The sequence below is a fragment of the Electrophorus electricus genome, chromosome 6 (assembly GCF_041902795.1).
Source record: "Electrophorus electricus isolate QZ-2024a chromosome 6, ASM4190279v1, whole genome shotgun sequence".
Lineage (NCBI taxonomy): Eukaryota > Metazoa > Chordata > Actinopteri > Gymnotiformes > Gymnotidae > Electrophorus > Electrophorus electricus.
Genome location: NC_137502.1, coordinates 33799087 through 33817055, shown reverse-complemented (window position 1 = coordinate 33817055; position 17969 = coordinate 33799087). Strand labels below are relative to the sequence as shown.

The 17969-nt window shown below is 47.2% G+C and overlaps 2 protein-coding genes across 2 annotated transcripts; one reads left to right on the top strand and one right to left on the bottom strand.

The window, feature by feature from the left end:
- Window positions 1-2699: 2699 nt before the first annotated feature.
- LOC145658532 (uncharacterized) lies at window positions 2700-7341 on the bottom strand. The gene is made up of 2 exons (XM_081715732.1): window positions 7291-7341; window positions 2700-5725 (listed from the first exon to the last, which is right to left on the bottom strand). Exons 1-2 carry the CDS (start codon window positions 7299-7301, stop codon window positions 4474-4476), a joined length of 1263 nt encoding a protein of 420 aa, XP_081571858.1. The 5' UTR covers window positions 7302-7341; the 3' UTR covers window positions 2700-4473.
- An 877-nt stretch (window positions 7342-8218) lies between these two features.
- Window positions 8219-11801, top strand: txn2 (thioredoxin 2). The gene is made up of 4 exons (XM_027022060.3): window positions 8219-8353; window positions 8940-9220; window positions 10226-10349; window positions 10831-11801. The coding sequence occupies exons 2-4, from the start codon at window positions 8940-8942 to the stop codon at window positions 10942-10944; spliced, it is 519 nt and encodes a 172-aa protein (XP_026877861.2). The 5' UTR covers window positions 8219-8353; the 3' UTR covers window positions 10945-11801.
- The last annotated feature ends 6168 nt before the right edge of the window (window positions 11802-17969 follow it).

The following is a 17969-nucleotide window of genomic DNA, read 5'->3' as shown; positions in this document are numbered from 1 at the left end:
CACACACACACACACACACACGCGCACACACACATACACACACACAAAGCGAGCACACACCTGGTCCTCTGTCCAGTAAGGAATATATGTCCTGCTCTTTGTCTTCATTGTGCAGGAAGTGTGCAACCAGTCTGGTGGCCATCACATTATCTACCAATTCCACGGAGGAGGCAAGAGAGTGATATCTAGTCAAAAAACAGCACTCTGGGCTACTGATATGGGGGGAGGGGTTGTGAGAGAGAGGTGAAGACATGGAGAGACAGAGACAGAAGGGGGAAAAGAGAGAGAGGGATGGAGAGAAAGAAAGGGCGAGAGATGGAGTGAGTGGTGTAAAGAACAGAAAAGGGGATAAGGTAGGCCTGTAACCTGGGATGACCGTGCTGTAACAGGGCACCTGCCGGCACTCCCAGAATAAGGGTCACCTGGGTGAGCAAGGCAGGAGGCGCGCTTGCAGTGCCGCAGGCTAAAGGTCGGAAGCAACAGTGAGCTGGGTCACGTGGATCCGCTCGTCAAAACCTTTTTTGGATGGGTGAGCCCCATATTCTCCTCCTCTTGTTCGCAAAGACACAGTCGCTCTCCCCGCACGGCCCAGCCTATCCCAGACTACTCACCTCTTCCCCTCCCGTTTGCTCCGCTCTGCTCCCCTCTCAGGGAGAGATGGCACACAGAGCTGCCTTGTTCCCTCTGCTCCCCTCTTTCCACCAGGATCCCACAGAAATCCCAAAAATCCCGGCTATTTCCGCAACCTTGTTTGTTTGGTGGGCAAGAAGGAGCAACTCTTTTACAAACGCACAGAGTCAGGAACTAACTGCACAACTCACACGCACACACACACACACACACACACACACACACACTAAATTAGCGTTGAGCACTGAGAAGTGTAAGTTCTGTCTTTGGATACCACACACACACACACACAGCACTACAGCAGACAGAGCTCACCTCTGTTCATGAACTAACCTTATGTGTGCGTGGAGGACAAAGAGCTCCTTCTACTGGTACTCTTCAAGCACTGACAAATTAGACTGTAGTCAAATGTTCTGCGGCCGGACTGCTCAGCCAAAGACTGGCCCTAAATCAAGACTAAAAAGCACTTCCTAATGAATCCCCAGTGACATTAGAATAATCCAAGCTCAGGAAACCAATCTCTGGAGTGACCTGCGAAACACGTTTCTTCGCACGGTCAAATAAACTCAAAATTATGTTGTTGTTTTTTTCGTTTCGCACGTACAGCACGGGCAGTGTCATTCCTCGGTCGGCACCCAGGCGGAACTCACCCTTAGACGAGCACCAGTCACATCTCCCAATCATTTCCCCATTGCCAATCACCCGCTTATTGATTACGACCCTCACCTGTTCCTTATATCTACTTACCCTGTTTGACTTCACAGGAGCAGTTTCCCAACACATTGTATTAACCTGCCCATGTTGACACATTCTCCTGAACTAACCCATGTCCTCTAACCCATGGAACAGGTGGGCACGACGGATCTGCACCCATGGAATAGGGGGAACAGGTGTGCACGACGGATCCGCACGTCTAGGGCCACCGGTACCCCAACATCCCCGGCTGAACTAGTCTGGGTGCTAGTTCCCATGAGCTGCCATGCTGAGGCACAAAAATGTCATTACTTCATGTCTTCATGACTCTACTCAAATAATAATACAAGTACATAACCTCTACGCTGACTTTTACATTTGATTAAAAGTATAAACAAATCACATCTCTGTCATGAACTGCATCTCTACTGTGAGGCTGCTCGAATCAAACATTATGGAGAATGTGACAGCACCAAGCCTGCTGACGTTTCTCCTGAGCTTCACGTTCAGAAGGCCAAAGCATTGCTCAGGGACATCACGGATAGTTCCTGTAGGCAAATAACGAAGAACCTCTTCCCGAATTTCAATTGATCGTTGTCTTTAAGGCCTCACACACTGAGGCAACAGAATGGTGACTGAACCCCCAGTGACCTGCCATGGGATCAATGAGAAGGGATCCTCCCCCAACCTCCGTGACGGGAAAGTCTCTGGTGTCATGCCAGTTACCAGCATGACTCATGCCGATGGGTCTCAAATCCCAGTGAGAATGATGGAATAGGATTGTTTCCTGTTGAAATATGCCAGGGGTTTGCAGAGTGGCTTCAGAATAGGAATGTGGCATCCGTCAACTGTTTGGAGATCTGGCGGTTTGAGACCCAAACACAGGACTTTGCAATTGTGGTGTGCCATGTGTGTATTTACCAGAACACAGAGTTCATGGAGATGTCTGTCCAGAATGGATTCTGTGAGCGCTCCACCCTTATATAACTCCTGGACAGACCGTGTCCATACACACTGTGTCTGCTGTGGAGTCTTATATTCAGCGCTGAGGGTGTTTATGAGGTCCTACATAGCGAGAGAAAAGGTGATCATAATAACACTAACCCCGTTTCCATGGTTATGTGGCCCCCATACACTCTACACACCTCCACTTGTCCTTTGCAGAGTGTGGAATGACCTCTACAATCTGAGGGACTATAGAAAGGAATGACATGGATTTTTGGACCAAGCCTAAAGAAGGAGAAACATGATCCACAAGTCCTTGTGTGGTCAAAATGTCTATTAAAGCCAAATACAAATACAATACAATTACAATCCTTTAACCACACACACAACCAAACTAATAATTCAGGTCTGATTTAGTGAACGTAATCAATTCCATTTTAATATTTCTATGAGATGTATGTGTACATTGTTTATTACATTCATTGAATCCACCTTGAACAAAGTGTATATACTTACTTATTTATTCATGTTTGCGTGTGAAAAGCTTCAGTAGTCACGAAAACACAGGCTGCTGAGTTTAAATCTATTCATCCAAAATGTTATTGACTCAACAAACAGTTAAGTCTATTGATTAACAGATGTATTTTTGTCTTTTTTTATTTATACATCTTAAAAGACATGTTCTATATATATCTATAAATGTTCTATATTCTGTAAATGTTGTGAAATGTCAGAAATAAATAAAACAATGACAACAAAAATGTATTAATATAGATAACCTTTTCACCAATGTACAAGATAAATTAATCATAAAGAAAACCATTTCAAATTCTGGTTTTCATACTACTTGTACAGAAATTGATAACACAGGGCAACAAATTTAACTTGAACTTTTCTTTAGTTTTACAGACTAAACTTACACTGAATTCAAATCTACTTTTACAATGTTTCCATCGTGTATGGCTTCAGGTTACGGGGCATTTTTACATTAATTGTATATTATTTAATAAATAAGACCGTCAGTCTTTTTATACTTTGAATATGTACAAACTTGCTTCTGAAATGTACAGGTGTGTGACCTTTGTCCATCTTAGTCCTCAGGAACATCCCTCTTCAGTGTCCAGCAGTGGTCTGCCAATACAGAGGGGCTCTACTTGTAGACAAGCACTTTACTGCTTGTCTATATTATACATAATGACATACGAGTATACTGGGAAAGTAGAATAAGGGTGATAGAGAAATTCTGAAAACATATTTGGATTCAGCATGCGCAAATATGTATTTATCAGGTATTCTTGCAGGAAGCAAAGTCATTGTTGACCAGTGTAATTGTGGATTAGCAAATGCTGGATTTAGCCTGGAAAAATAATCAATAATGTTTTGTTTAGCCTACAGAAGATTAAATAAATATTTTACCTTTCTTTTTCATCATACTCAGCCCATGTTCTCAGCCCAAACGTGAACTAACCCATGTTCTCGTGAACTAACCCTTGTCCTCATGAAATAAACCATGTCCTAATTGAACTAACCCATGTCCTTGTGAACTAGCCCATGTTCTCGTGAACTAGCCCATGTCCTCAAGAAATAAACCATGTCCTACCTGAACTAACCCATGTCCTCATGAACTAGACCATGTAATACTGGAACTAGCCCATGTCCTCATGAACTAGCCCATGTAATATCTGAACTAGCCCATGTCCTCATGAACTAGCCCATGGAATACCTGAACTAGCCCATGGAATACCTGAACTAGCCCATGTCCTACCTGAACTATGTCCTCATGAACTAGGTCACATCCTTCCTACACTTCAATTTAGATATCACTGTTATTTACCAAACTTCTCACTCGTAATTACCCCTTTGTGAGGACACGTTATACTCACAGTGACTATACTTTGAATGGGACTTGAAGGTGCCACAGTCACAACAAACTGCATTTAGAAATGGAGCTAGTCATCACTATTGCAGGAGCAAAAGTGTACCTTGTTTGCCTGGACAGCTGTAGTCAGTTTAGAAACAGACTTTATCCACCATCAGTTTGATGTAACTTTGGTATGTGATTGGATTCATAAGGGGAATTACCCACCATCAGTCAGTTATATCAGAAAATGTCGTCTAGCATTTTCAAGCATCTAGATGTGTCTGGATGAGTTCTTTCTAGCATGGTAACTGTGCTTGTAAGCAGGCCTGTCTACTGTCCGTCAGTCAGGTGCGTTTGAGTGCGTGTTCCGAGCCCGCGGCATCTCTCCGCGATCTCTGGAGGCCGAGCCGGAGGTCGGGCACCTGCAGGGGGAAGAACGGATCAGCAGGTGCGCAACTCGGAGACGGAGGAGGGGAGTTCTCGGGAAGGATTATCGGTACGTTCAGCAGGCAGTCCAACTGGGATATGGGGGGCAGGAAGTGGGGGCGTCGGTCTCTTCGCATGTGACACGCCCCCTCATCTCCATGCTCTGTTTTAAACACACGTCCCTTCCCCTTTCTATTAGACACTTTCTGCCTTGGGGAGCCACAATCTTGTGCCTCCCTTTTGTTGGCGGAGGCGCGGTCTTTTTCCCTGTCCGTTATCTTCAAGCTGCGCATCCACTGGCAGAAGCGGTCCTCCCCACCCTCCTCAGGGGTCGACGTGTGCTCCGATTGGCTGGACACTCCTGTGATGTTGATTTTCCTCCCCTGCCTCTTCCTCTTCTTTCCCACCACATCCACCGTTTCAGACGAGCGCGTGCCACTCTGGCCGAGAGGCCACACCGTACTCTTCCTGCAGCCAACGTGGGCCTTTGAAGGAGGACAGTGTCGTGTGTGGCAGAGCATGTGTGCGCTGCTCGCCGGGGTCATCAGGAATTTACCCGTGGAGCTGTTTCGCGCCACATCAGACCGAGAGCCGTCAAAGCAGAGGAGTCCGGCCTCGCTGACAGAGTGGATCTCTCGACACCATCGCATCCCTTGTCGTGTCTGAGAAAGACTCAACTTGCCCGTGACGATCTTCGGCAAAGACCCATTATGACTGCATGGGGCAGCATTTGACCTGTAGCTGGGGTGTAAGCTGGAGCACGGGTGACCCTTCAAGGGCGATCCTCCGTCGGGAGCCCCAGGCTTGATCGCATTGCCATCTGAGCCTGCACTGAGCATGCGAGACCATGACTCTGCAGTTCCGCTAGCGGTGGCAGGTAGCACAGCCCTCTCCCTGTGCAAGGCGGACCGCAGGCGGCGATGTGGGGGTAGACTGGCCGGCAGCCCCATCAGCCCGATCGAGCGGAAGAGAGGGGGCGGGCAGAGGTGAGCCGGCGGATGCCTGCCCCCGTCCAGCCTCGGGGTGCTCCCATCAGACCCGCTACCCTCCCTGTCCGGTGTGTCGGCCAGGATCCAGCGGGGGCCGTTGGAGCCGAGTGGAAATTTAGGCGAGAGGTCGGGCGCAGGCTGACCCATGGCATGGGAGTGAGAGGGCGTGGAGAGAACGTTCCTGAGGAAAGGAGAGACGAAGAGAGAGAGAAGGGACTGAGAGCACAAAGACAAGTATGGAAGGATGGGTTCTACGTTCTAAACACTTTAAAACACACTTTAAACACTTTAAACACACTTTAAACACACTTTAAACAGCTAATGGAGCCCTGGCACAAATACCTTGCACCCATCTTCACAGAATGTGTGCAGCTGAGATGATCAAATCTCAGGCCAGCAGTATCCAAATCACAGCCCTTCAGCTCTGGGTACTACAAACTTGGCCAAAGTGGCCAATCACTTACACAACCTGTTCAGTTAACATTCAGCCATTAGAAAACCCAGGACTGGATCTGGATCCAAAGTCCAAATTGGAATTCTTCTGTCCAGTATGAACACTTTGGAGAGCAGGAGGGTAAATCTGTTAAGCTTAGGGGTTTTTTTTGGGGGGGGAATGTCCCCCTCCCCAATAATTCCTAATGGTAGAATGAACTTGCTGTCTGAACAGCAGAGACCCTTGCAGTCTTCAAAGGCATAAAATATTTAAATGACAACTGACCCTGCTCCTATAGTAACTAACTGAAACTAGTACTTATTGTAGGGTAGGTTTATTACACTGATGTTGTCTAACAAACTCTAGTACAGTACAGAACACCACTGCTGACTGCCACACCATCAGCGGGTGCCCCCTGCACAGCTAGTACACTGCCAGGCAGCCCAAACTGAGGGTTAGGGGCCTTGCTCAGGGGCCCAACAGTGTCAACCCAGCAGCAGCAGGGCTTGAACCAGCAACCTCCCACTCACGAGTCAAGCACCTTAACCACCGAGCCACCAAATTACCACTGTAGTTTGAACTTCTAGGCATCAGCAGTGATCCCTGTATTTCTACAGTATTCTAGATCATTGGTATATTGGATTCTAACCTACTCTACTGGCTAGGATGTGTTCTATGTGTAAATGACAAAGCACTTTTGTAAGTCGCTCTGGATAAGAGCGTCTGCCAAATGACGTAAATGTAAATGTAATTCCTGCTCACATTACTCATACAAAGGTTGGGTGGTGTGAGCAGCGCATGTGATCCTAGTGATGAGAGTCCCTGATCGGCTCCTGTTCGTTTTAGAGGCTACAGTCAAGACGTGAACCCTGTGGTTCATTTACCCAAGAATGAAGTGATCCAGCATGTAGTGAGTGACAGCGTGACAGAGAACTGCGCTCAAAGGTCAAAATCAGAAGACACGTTTTGTGATTACGGAGCTGAATGGTACTGGCCGAGATCAGATCCATAACCTCTTGAATTTAAATTGCCTGCCTGATGAGAAATAACCATCAAAGCCCGGACATTTTCCTCTTGCTGTGTAATTCTCATCACAGTGCAGCGACACAGCACACGACATTTGTCACATACATGAACCGTTTTCTGCCAAACGTCTGGATAAGTGCATGCAGTCACCCAGAAACATGTTGTTTTGCTTCTTTGGCCAATAACTGCATTGAAAGGAAGCAGGGCAATAATACACTGATCAGAACTTGCCACTTATTTAAACACACACAGTTACAAAAAACTTTAGTTAAAAAAGCGAGCTGTACCTCAGATGCATGTGGTATTGCGTGAGAGTCAAACACAGAGACAAGAGAGTAAGCACTGTGAGAAAAAGAGACAGAAACGAAACAAGAGAAAGTCACCAAAAAAAAACGCAAATAGGCACAGAGTGATACAAGCACAGAGTGAGCATAGCAAACTCTCAACCCCATTACTGAACGACGGAGGAAGAGGAGCAGATGAAGACCACAGAACAGTGAGCAGAGCTAGGTGGACCATCAAACCTGTTCTGCAAAATGGCAAACTAGACGTAGAGGAGGACGGATGGAGACGCGAACATGAAGGCACTCTCAGACTGTTTGAGGAAAGGGGCACTCACAGACTCACAGGACGATTCTCCTTCCTTTCGTGAATCCACCGGTCAGAGCAGCTTCTGTCTGCTGTTACCATGGAGGCGTCCAGGGCCACCTCTGGATCTGCCACCGTATCTCCATCTCCCACAAACACGCTCTCCCTCCCTCTCAACCTCTCTCATCCTCCCTCTCAACCTCTCACAATCTCCCCCTCTCCCCCCTTTACTCTGTCCATCCACAAATCTCATATCTCACATCTGTTGATCAAACAAAGCAGACTCTGCCTTGCCTTTCATCCTGGGGTAGCTTCTCCTCCACATGAAAGGTGTCAGTTCGCCTTTTCCCTTCATGCCGGTCCCCCTATTGATTATGAAACATAAATAAAAATGGCCAGCGCGAAGTCAACTGCCAATTAACTTTAATCACGTGGCAAAAAATAATGAAACGAATAAGCGTGAAATGAAAATACAGAAAACAGCTTCCATATTTCTCCAGCCGACTTTAAAGATGATCAGTTACGACCAAAGAGCGCTGAAATCATCCAATGTTTTGAGCACAAAAACCCAACCTTACAACTCGACAATAGATGGCATTTAAATCCGACACATTAGTGCAAGTGCCCGCTCGAACACGGGACGGCGCTGATCGGCGCGCAGCTCCAAAATAACCCACTTCTACGCTCGCGACATCCACGCGGAAGTTCCTCCCCCCGAGTGGTCCTTGGCCACACGTTTGTGCAGTACTAGCGTCTGACACGGTAAGCAGTTTTCCGATATTGACGTCGATACGTTGATCATATATTCCGGGGCAGGGCTCGGACGACCCTACTGTATTTGTCCCCTTCCAGCCCGCGGAATTAATGCAAAACCGGATCGCGTGACACACTCTTTAGGGTCAGGCAAAGTCACGCGGAGGTTATCCGCCGCAAACGACGCGAGCACCGTCTGGACGTTTGGTTATACTGCACGGGGTAGCCGAACAGCCCCGACCGGGCAGCCGTGTTGCACAGACGGGGCAGTAATCGCAGGCATGCTGTGGCGTCGCGCGTACGCACTGCGTCGTAGAAACGGTCTAATTAGCTAATTAAGGCAAAGCAGTGGTGCGCGTGGTGTTTAAAGGTCTTACGGGTGAGTAAACAGATGCGTCATAACTCCACATGTCTCTGGAAAACACGATCGGTCTAAGGAGTGTAAGGAGATGTTGGTGTGTGTCGCCTGGTTGATTTGCTGCCCACGCCAAAGACGTCGGCCGTGACGTGTTGCGTGCTTTCAGGAGTCCGGACTGACTGGGTTCAGGTGTGTGAGCTAAACGTCCTCAGGTCTGCTCTTCCTCTTCTCTTTCAGATGGCTGCTCGTCTGTTCGCGCGGGGAGTCTGGGCCATCTCCGTGAAAGAATCCCGCTCCCTGTCTGCCTCTGCTTTGTGCTCTTCATCCTACTCCTCTTCGTCGTCCCTGAGCCGGGCCCTCAGGCCGCGGTGCTTGCTGCTCCCCTGTGGGTCGCCGCGTGGTGCCCCCCTCTGTCTGCACGCCTGTCGGGGGGTCTCCTTCAACGTGCAGGACCAACACGACTTCACTGAGAGGGTCATAAAGAGTGAGCTTCCGGTGCTCGTGGACTTCCATGCCCAGTACGTATCCTGCGTGTGTGTATTTCACTAACAAATCCATTAAGTCATTAAAGATTTTCCTGTGTGCATTATGTAGCTCAAAGCATTAAGTCCCCATATAGATAGAGCGGTACCAAAGCTTCAGGTTTCCTGCCTGGCTGAGGGCAAGGTCCTCACATACACACCTGCGCTCTGTTCTGCGCTAAAGTTCTGTTGTTCTAAGGCCTTTTACTGGGCAGTGTGAGAGTTCTGGGCTGGACTGAGCCGCCACTGACCTGTTTGCTCTGACTGCTTCTGTTAGGTGCTGCATTGTACTCTCACACAGATGTGTGCTGTACAGGTACATACCAGCACGTACATACAGATGTTCAGCTAGATTCTGTTTGGGGTGTTTGGATGTTACTTCAGTGCCTCCCCCCAAACGTTCAATTCACCCCCTCCCCTCCCCTCCCCTCCCCTCCCCTAAAACCAAGCGCAGTAACACACTCGAAACGGCTGTAACCCCGAGCACATCTGGCGCCCTCTGCTGGAAAACCTGGTGAACTGTCCACAGCCTTAGTGCAAGTCCACAGAATAGTTTTTGAATTTGATTCCCAATTAAGATGAATACTGCAAACATGGATTATATAGGGCTAGTTCCACATACACTAACACTTTCAAGGGGGAATTTTTTTAGACTTGGTCTCAATCTTGGACAGTATTCCCTGATCCCGGTCTCAATCTCAGACAGTATTCCCTGATCCCAAGCATGAACCTCATTAGACTCTCTTACCTGATCTGACACATCTGTATCAGTTCATAAAAGCTCCTGTCTGTCTGTCTAGCATCAAATGTCCTTAATAATAAATGGAATCTCATCGGGCTGTAGTTGGAATAACAATCCATGATTAGAGATGGTGTTTCTGGACACACTGGAAAACAAGCCAGTTTTATTCAAGCCCTCCCGTGTGTGTGTGTGTGAATTTGAATAGGTGATGTGCTGTGGTTTCTCCTATAATGTGTGTGTGTGTGTGTGTGTGTAAATAGATGGTGTGGTCCCTGCAAGATCCTGAGTCCTCGGCTAGAGAAGGCCATCGCTAAGCAGAAAGGTCGCGTTGCCATGGCTAAAGTGGACATTGATGAACACACAGATCTTGCTATTGAATATGGGGTATAAACAAGTCCACTGCGTCTATGCGCGCGCACACACACACACACATTTCTGTTCATTTATTCTTTCTTTTTTTTTCTTTTTTTTTGCTTGCACAATAATAATAAAAAAATCCAAACCAGACCATGGTTTCTACAGTCAGCGGATACATGTGCAGTTTAAAACCCTCCCTGTGTTGCCCCCGGGCCGGGGCGGGACCACACACGGCCCAGCTGCAGCCGGCGCGCTCACAGTAGCACGCATCACGGGCTCGGGGCCTTCAGGCCGACGCTTTGTTTTATAGCACCAAGAGATTTTCTTTTCTTTTCTTTTCTTTTCTTTTAAGGAAATCACATTAAAATTTGTAGATAAAACTTATCTTTAGCGAGCAGGAAGAGTAAATGCTACATAATACTACACAATAAGAGTAAAAACGTACATAATACGAAGTATTAAGATGTAGCTCTTTGATTGTTAAATATTTGGTCTTGATCCATTCTAGGTGTCAGCAGTTCCCACGGTGATAGCCATGCGTGGCGGTGATGTCATCGACCAGTTCGTAGGGATCAAAGATGAGGACCAGCTGGATTCATTTGTCAACAAGCTCATTGGATAATAAACCTGTCATTCACAGCCCTGCACCCAACTACTTTCCACCCTTCTATTTAGTTTACATCTCTGACTAGGTTTATTCTTTTCTATTCTTTTGTGTTCTTTCATTTGACAGCAGGCCTCCCCGGTCCCCTTAAAAACAAATCTGGTCTTCATCGGTGCATGGTCTCGCTCACTGTATTCCTTGGTTTCTTAGGTGTGTGGGTGGGTGTGTGCACACACTTGCCTGAATCCATCACTTGTTCTCGCCGTCTCATTTCCCACTGCTGCTGATCTCAGCCCTCTGCCACTGTGTAAAGGGGACACTCTGTTAGCTTTAACACTTTTTATTACAGCATAGTGACTGTACTGCTGTATTTTCTTTATGTGCAAGTTGAGAGGTGACACAAAATAAAATAAAATGTACAGTTTTATAGCTGGATAGTGCAGTTGTGTGAATCTGCCCTTTGTGTCAGTTCCTGTTATGGCCAAACGGGGGCAGCCTTCATCTAACATCCAAAGCCGTAGAGTCCTGTCCTCTCAGCACGAGGCCTGAGGAGGGAGAGGTCGTGGTCCGTATGGATCGGACGTCCAGAGCAAGAATGCTGGACAAAGAGAAGTTCGTGTCTTTTGTGTGCAAACAAATACAGTTATGTGGAGAGGAAGAGGAGTGCCCTGGATACAACGCTAGGATTGCTTACTAAGAACGTGGGTGTGGGTGGGGGAGACCTGTTCTTCATCCTAAGTCTGATTATGCCTCTGTTTTGACTGTGAAATTGGAATTTACTTGAAAGACAGGAACATGGCTTTGGGTTTTACTTGGATCAGATTCTGTAAACCGCACATCCAATTAAAATCTTAAAAATAAAAGAAGTCAAGAGATGTGTGGCGTTGTTTGTTCCCTCACGCACCCTGTAATGATGCAGGAATGGCTGCATTGTTTTCAATTTGGCAGGAAGAGCGTTGAAGAAAAAAGTCCCCTGGCGCATAATGGCCATGTCTGGAATTCCAGAGCAGCTAGCAGTCCTGTTAATCAGCGTTTGAGAGCCTGGGGTTATGGGTGGAGTGCAGGGGTGATTCTTCACTCAGAGCTAAGCCAGGAGGGCGCAAAGTCTCTCCACTGATGAACTGGAAGGCCTCGCCAACCGTGCTGGGCTGCCCAGGATGACCGCCTTCTACTGGGCGTGTCTACGGCTGTAATGCACAAATGAGATGGGTCATTTCATTTCACTTGTTTCATCTTCAGCATTGAAGTGGCTGTGTTGATGTTTGTTGATTACACTTGGATTAAAAAAAATGAAGGTGGGCTAGAGTGCGTGTTTTATAGTCTTCTCTGAATGAGCAGAAAAAAAACTTACGAAGGTGAGAAGGTCAGTTGGCACCTCAGACACTGTAACGCTCAGCATAACTGCAGCTGAGACCCAATAATTCTCAGAATTATTCCCTATAAAGGTGTGTGTTTTCTCACAAAGAGCCAAGAATCCCAGCTCTACACCTACTGTGTGTGTCTCAGATCTGTATGTTTCTATCTACACTGTCAGTACTAATGCTAAGGCTGTAGACTGCACGCCTGGTAGAGCCATGCACAGATGACATCATACCCCTGCAATCTTCATTATTAGCATGACCTGTCTCAGTGCATTATGGATCTGTTCTGATCTGTTCATGACCTGTCTCAGTGCATTATAGATCTGTTCTGATCTGTTCATGACCTGTCTCAGTGCATTATAGATCTGATATGTTCATGACCTGTCGCAGTGCCTTATGGATCTGTTCTGATATGTTCATGACCTGTCTCAGTGCATTATGGATCTGTTCTGATCAGATTTCTTCAAATTAAAATACATCTTAACACCATCGATCCTTTCACCTCTCTCTCCTAAAATATGCAACTCTCTCTTTCACATACACACATTCTTTCACATACACATACAACTCTCACTTCCTTAGTTGGCCATTAACCCTAAGTTAAGTGCTGCCTACTTCAGCTTTAATGCACCAAACACATTTGCATGAATACTTTTGATTACTTTTGGTTGTTAAGAAACTATATTAGTATACGAACATTTAGAGGAATAACCTGAGCCGTTTATTAGACGACTGTGGAGTAGTGTGTGATTGTACAGCTCATGCATGTTGTCATCACTCCCTTGCTCTCTGAGCATCACCTGAGCACCCCTACCCCCGCCTATTGGCCTTTCCCTGCCACACCCACCATTATGACATCACCCTGGACTCAGTTCCCACTGTTCATTTATAAATCATTTGTTCATTTTCTTCTATCCAAATTCATTCATTCATTCTCACTTTTCAGTCATCTTAAAATAGTTTTGCCAGTAACTCATTCATTGATTCAGTCGCCCACTCACAATTCTTTCTTCCTCATTCATGCACTTTCACAACTGTCTTACTTATATACCACTTTTCTTTCTGCTAATTTATTATTTGCTTCATATCTCCCCCCTCAAAACATTTATATTCTCTCTCTCCTCCCCATCTCCCTCCCTCTCTCTCTCTCTCTCTCTCTCTCTCTCTCTCCAAGTTCTCCCGACCACCTGCACTAAAGCTGTCTAATCAGAACATTACATTTGTATACCTATCCCATGATATCACCAACAGGAACTTACTTTACTCTCTCTCTCTCTCTCTCTCTCTCTCTCTCTCTCTCTCTCTCTCTCTCTCTCTCTCTCTCTCTCTCTCTCTCTCTCTCTCTCTTTCTTTCTTTCTCTTGCTCACCAATTGCAGCATGTTATTACTAGACCACAGATGACATCAGGGCTGACGGTGCTTATTTTCGTACAGCTCTTTGGCAGTAGATGAGGCTGCAGTGCTTTTCCCCAGAGCTCTGACACATCATGTCCTCTCTGCATTCCGGACCCACTGAGTCGCACGCAAACACACTCAGGGCCCCTTGCTTCAGCTCACTACGGAGATCTCCTACACAGCCGCTTGCTGAGGAGATATAACTATGTTTATATCGCTGTTCAGGAGGTACAGGATCCTGGAAGAATGTCGGCTGGTGGAGCAGGTGAGGCTTTCTAAAAGGACAAAGACCACAGCACTGCATGGATGATCCACAGCACACTGCCTCACATGTGAATGGCCCGTGATCCAACACGCACTGCCTCACGTGTGAATAGCCCGTGATCCAACACGCACTACCTCACGTGTGAATGGCCCGTGATCCAACACGCACTGCCTCACGTGTGAATGGCCCGTGATCCAACATGCACTACCTCACGTGTGAATGGCCCGTGATCCAACATGCACTACCTCACGTGTGAATGGCCCATGATCCACAGTGCACTGCCTCATGTGTGAATGGCCTGTGATCTAACGTGAACTACCTCCCGTGTGAATGGCCCATGACCCGCAGTGCACTGCCTCCCGTGTGAATGGCCCGTGATCCACTGTGCACTGCCTCACGTGTGAATGGCCTGTGATCCAACATGCACTACCTCACGTGTGAATGGCCTGTGATCCACAATGCACTGCCTCATGTGTGAATGGCCTGTGATCCACAATGCACTGCCTCATGTATGAATGGCCCGTGATCCACCGTGCACTGCCTCATGTATGAATGGCCCATGATCTACAGTCCACTGCCTCACGTGTGAATGGCCTGTGATCCAGCGTGCACTACCTCATGTGTGATTGGCCCGTGATCCAAAGTGCACTACCTCACGTGCGAATGGCCCGTGATCCTACGCACACTACCTCACGTGTGAATGGCCCATGATCCAAAGTGCCCTACCTCACGTATGAATGGCCCATGATCCAACGTGCACAACCTCACGTGTGAATGGCCCATGATCCACAGTGCACTGCCTCACGTGTGAATGGCCTGTGATCCAAGGCGCACTACCTCACGTGTGAATGGCCTGTGATCCACAGTGCACTGCCTCACATGTGATTGGCCCGTGATCCAAAGTGCACTACCTCACGTGTGAATGGCCCGTGATCCAACGCGCACTACCTCACATGTGAATGGCCCGTGATCCAAAGTGCACTACCTCACGTGTGAATGGCCCATGATCCAAAGTGCACTACCTCACGTGTGAATGGCCCATGATCCAAAGTGCACTACCTCACATGTGAATGGCCCATGATCCAAAGTGCAGTACCTCACGTGTGAATGGCCCATGATCCAAAGTGCACTACCTCACATGTGAATGGCCCATGATCCAAAGTGCACTACCTCACATGTGAATGGCCCGTGATCCAAAGTGTACCACCTGATGTGTGATAGATGAGCAAGTGTGGCTACCAGAGGATTGAGCTCGTGTTTCTTTACTGATCATGTGACCTCTCAGGTAATATGAAGTAAACTTTTTGTGCGTGTGAGGAGTGTGCTTTGGCTCTTGGGTAAGTGTTGGGTGAGTTGTGTTGTGTCAGGTTTTTGTGGTATCCTTGTGGTGTGGGTTGGTGTGTGACCGATTTGAGCCCCCCTGCAGTGTGTAGTTTTGAGAGCTTGTATGTTGTGTGAGTGTGTTTGGGTGGGTCTCCAGAGTGTTGCAGGAAAGGTTTTGGCTGAAGCTGAGTGGACCATGGAGGCTGGCAAAGGCTAAACAGAGCCAAACTAGGCATTTCTAATCCTGAAGATCTGTGTGGAGACAGAAAAATCATTTCATTACAAATTCTCTGCCACTTATTATCAAATACAAGAAGGTTGAGATTTTCATTCAGACATCTGCTTCCTGTTTCTCTATGTTTATCCAGAGAGATTTTTTTGGGTCTGTCTGTCAAAATCTTTACTTCTTATTCACTCTCTCACTCTGTTTTGCTCTCTTTTTTCTGTCTCTCTCTCTCTCTCTCTCTCTCTCTCTCTCTCTCTCTCTCTCTCTCTCTCTCTCACTCTCTCTCTCTCACTCATATTAGTTCTCTTTCCTTTCTTTGTATTCAGGCTCCTCTGTTATAGGCAGGTACCTGTCACACATTTTTTCAATCATGTCCACAAAGGCACCATACTAGTTTTTCATGTGAAAAAAAAAAAAAAGACGAGCAAGGGATGGGGCATGAAAGAGTGGAGGAGGGAGGGAGGGAGTGAACGAGTGAGTGAGCCCGCGTAACTCTACACCTCTTCCGCCCTCGAACAATAGACCACACCTCCGCTCTTGCTCGCTCTGTCGCTTTCTCTCTCTCTCTCTCTCTCTACCACTCCATGACCATATAAGGGCAAAAAGAGCCAGAGAGAGCGCGCGCGAGAGAGAGAGAGAGCGCATGAGCTATAGAATTCCTCAGCCCGCTGTCCCTCCCTTTGTAACGCGCTTTTCATTTCAAAGTCTCATTTTTTGGCACTTTACGAAATATTTGCTGTTAATTTATTTGTGAGTTGCTATCTGCAATCCATAGTCTAGATGGTACCAGATTACAACAGGCTTGCGCGAATCAGCGTGCGACTGTGTGAACGTGGGGGGGCATCGCTGTTGTGGGCCACTGAGACGCACCATGTGTTTATTGTTTATAGTAAATATATGCTGTAGCTCTGTTTACTATCCACACACACACACTGGTCCTGCCGCTAGGCACCCTCTCTTCTGCTCCACGGAAACACTGGACACGTACCCGCTGATGTAATGCCAGGGAAAGCTGTTCTCTCTCTTAACAGGCAGATCTTTTCGTGTGTCAAACTGCAGGAGGCAAACATGCCAGGGCTGACGACTGAGGGGTGGGAAGGCGGCTCACCAGTACATTTGCAGAGGGTTTGTGTAGTTTGGAGTTAATGGGGCACTGGGAGAGAGCAGGACACAATAGCTAAACGCTATCTCCCCTCTAATAGGCGCTGCTAGTTTGTTGCGAATTGGTTGGTGGGTTTTTATCATGGATTGCTCCTGTACACTGATTGCAAGGGTAGGGGTGAAACAGATTGAGAGAGAGAGAGAGAGGAGAGAGAGAGAGAGAGAGAGAGAGAGAGAGAGAGAGAGAGAGAGAGAGAGAGAGAGAGAGAGAGAGATGAACACATTGGCCCTCTGGTGCCATTTAGCCATTTGTTCCCTAAGAACATTGCTTTGGCAGTTTGTTTGGAATGATGAGTGACATTTTATGCCATTTAAGGTTACACACATGCATGCACTCACACACACTCACACACACACACACACACACACACACACACACTCACACACACACACTCACACACGCACACACACGCATGCACACTCACACACACACTCACACACACACACACACACTCACACACACACTCACACACACGCATGCACACTCACACACACACACACACTCACACACACACTCACACACACTCACACACACACACACACACTCACACACACACACACACACACACACACACACACACACACTCACACACACACACACACACACACACACACACACACACACACTCACACTCAAACAGATCCCCAGTATATCAGGACAAAAGAGCATATGAGTAAGCTGAAGTGAGTTGCGCAAAGTGAGTTGGCATTCTTTGTGGGGAGGTAATTATTGCAGTTATAGATAGACACTAAAGTTAATACAGTCCTGTGTGTGTGTGTGTGTGTGTGTGTATTTGTGGGAGAAGGTTAGAGAGAGACACACAGAAAGTGAAGGTGACAATGAGATAATATTTTTTCATCACTGTAGGGCAGACACGCATATGCACATTCACACATACCTTACTTCAATTCATGAGCTACAAAGAATGTTTCATATGTGCTTGTTCTTACCCTCACTGGTGACCTGAAGGAAGTGAATAGTACTGTGTGTTAATGCACATGGTATAATACTGCTACACCCAGAACTAGGGGCACACCCTGCTGCTCTTGCAACTGTGTGTGTGTGTGTGCGTGTGTGTGTGTGTGTGTGTCTGTGTGTGTGTGTGTGTCTGTGTGCATGTGCATGCGTGTGTATGTGTGTGTGTGCCTGTGTCTGTGTGCGTGTGTGTGAGTGTGTGTGTATGTGTGTGTGTCTGTGTGCGTGTGCATGTGTGTGTGTGTCTGTGTGCGTGTGTGTGTGTGTGTCTGTGTGTGTCTGTGTGCATGTGCATGCGTGTGTGTGTGTGTGCCTGTGTCTGTGTGAGTGTGTGTG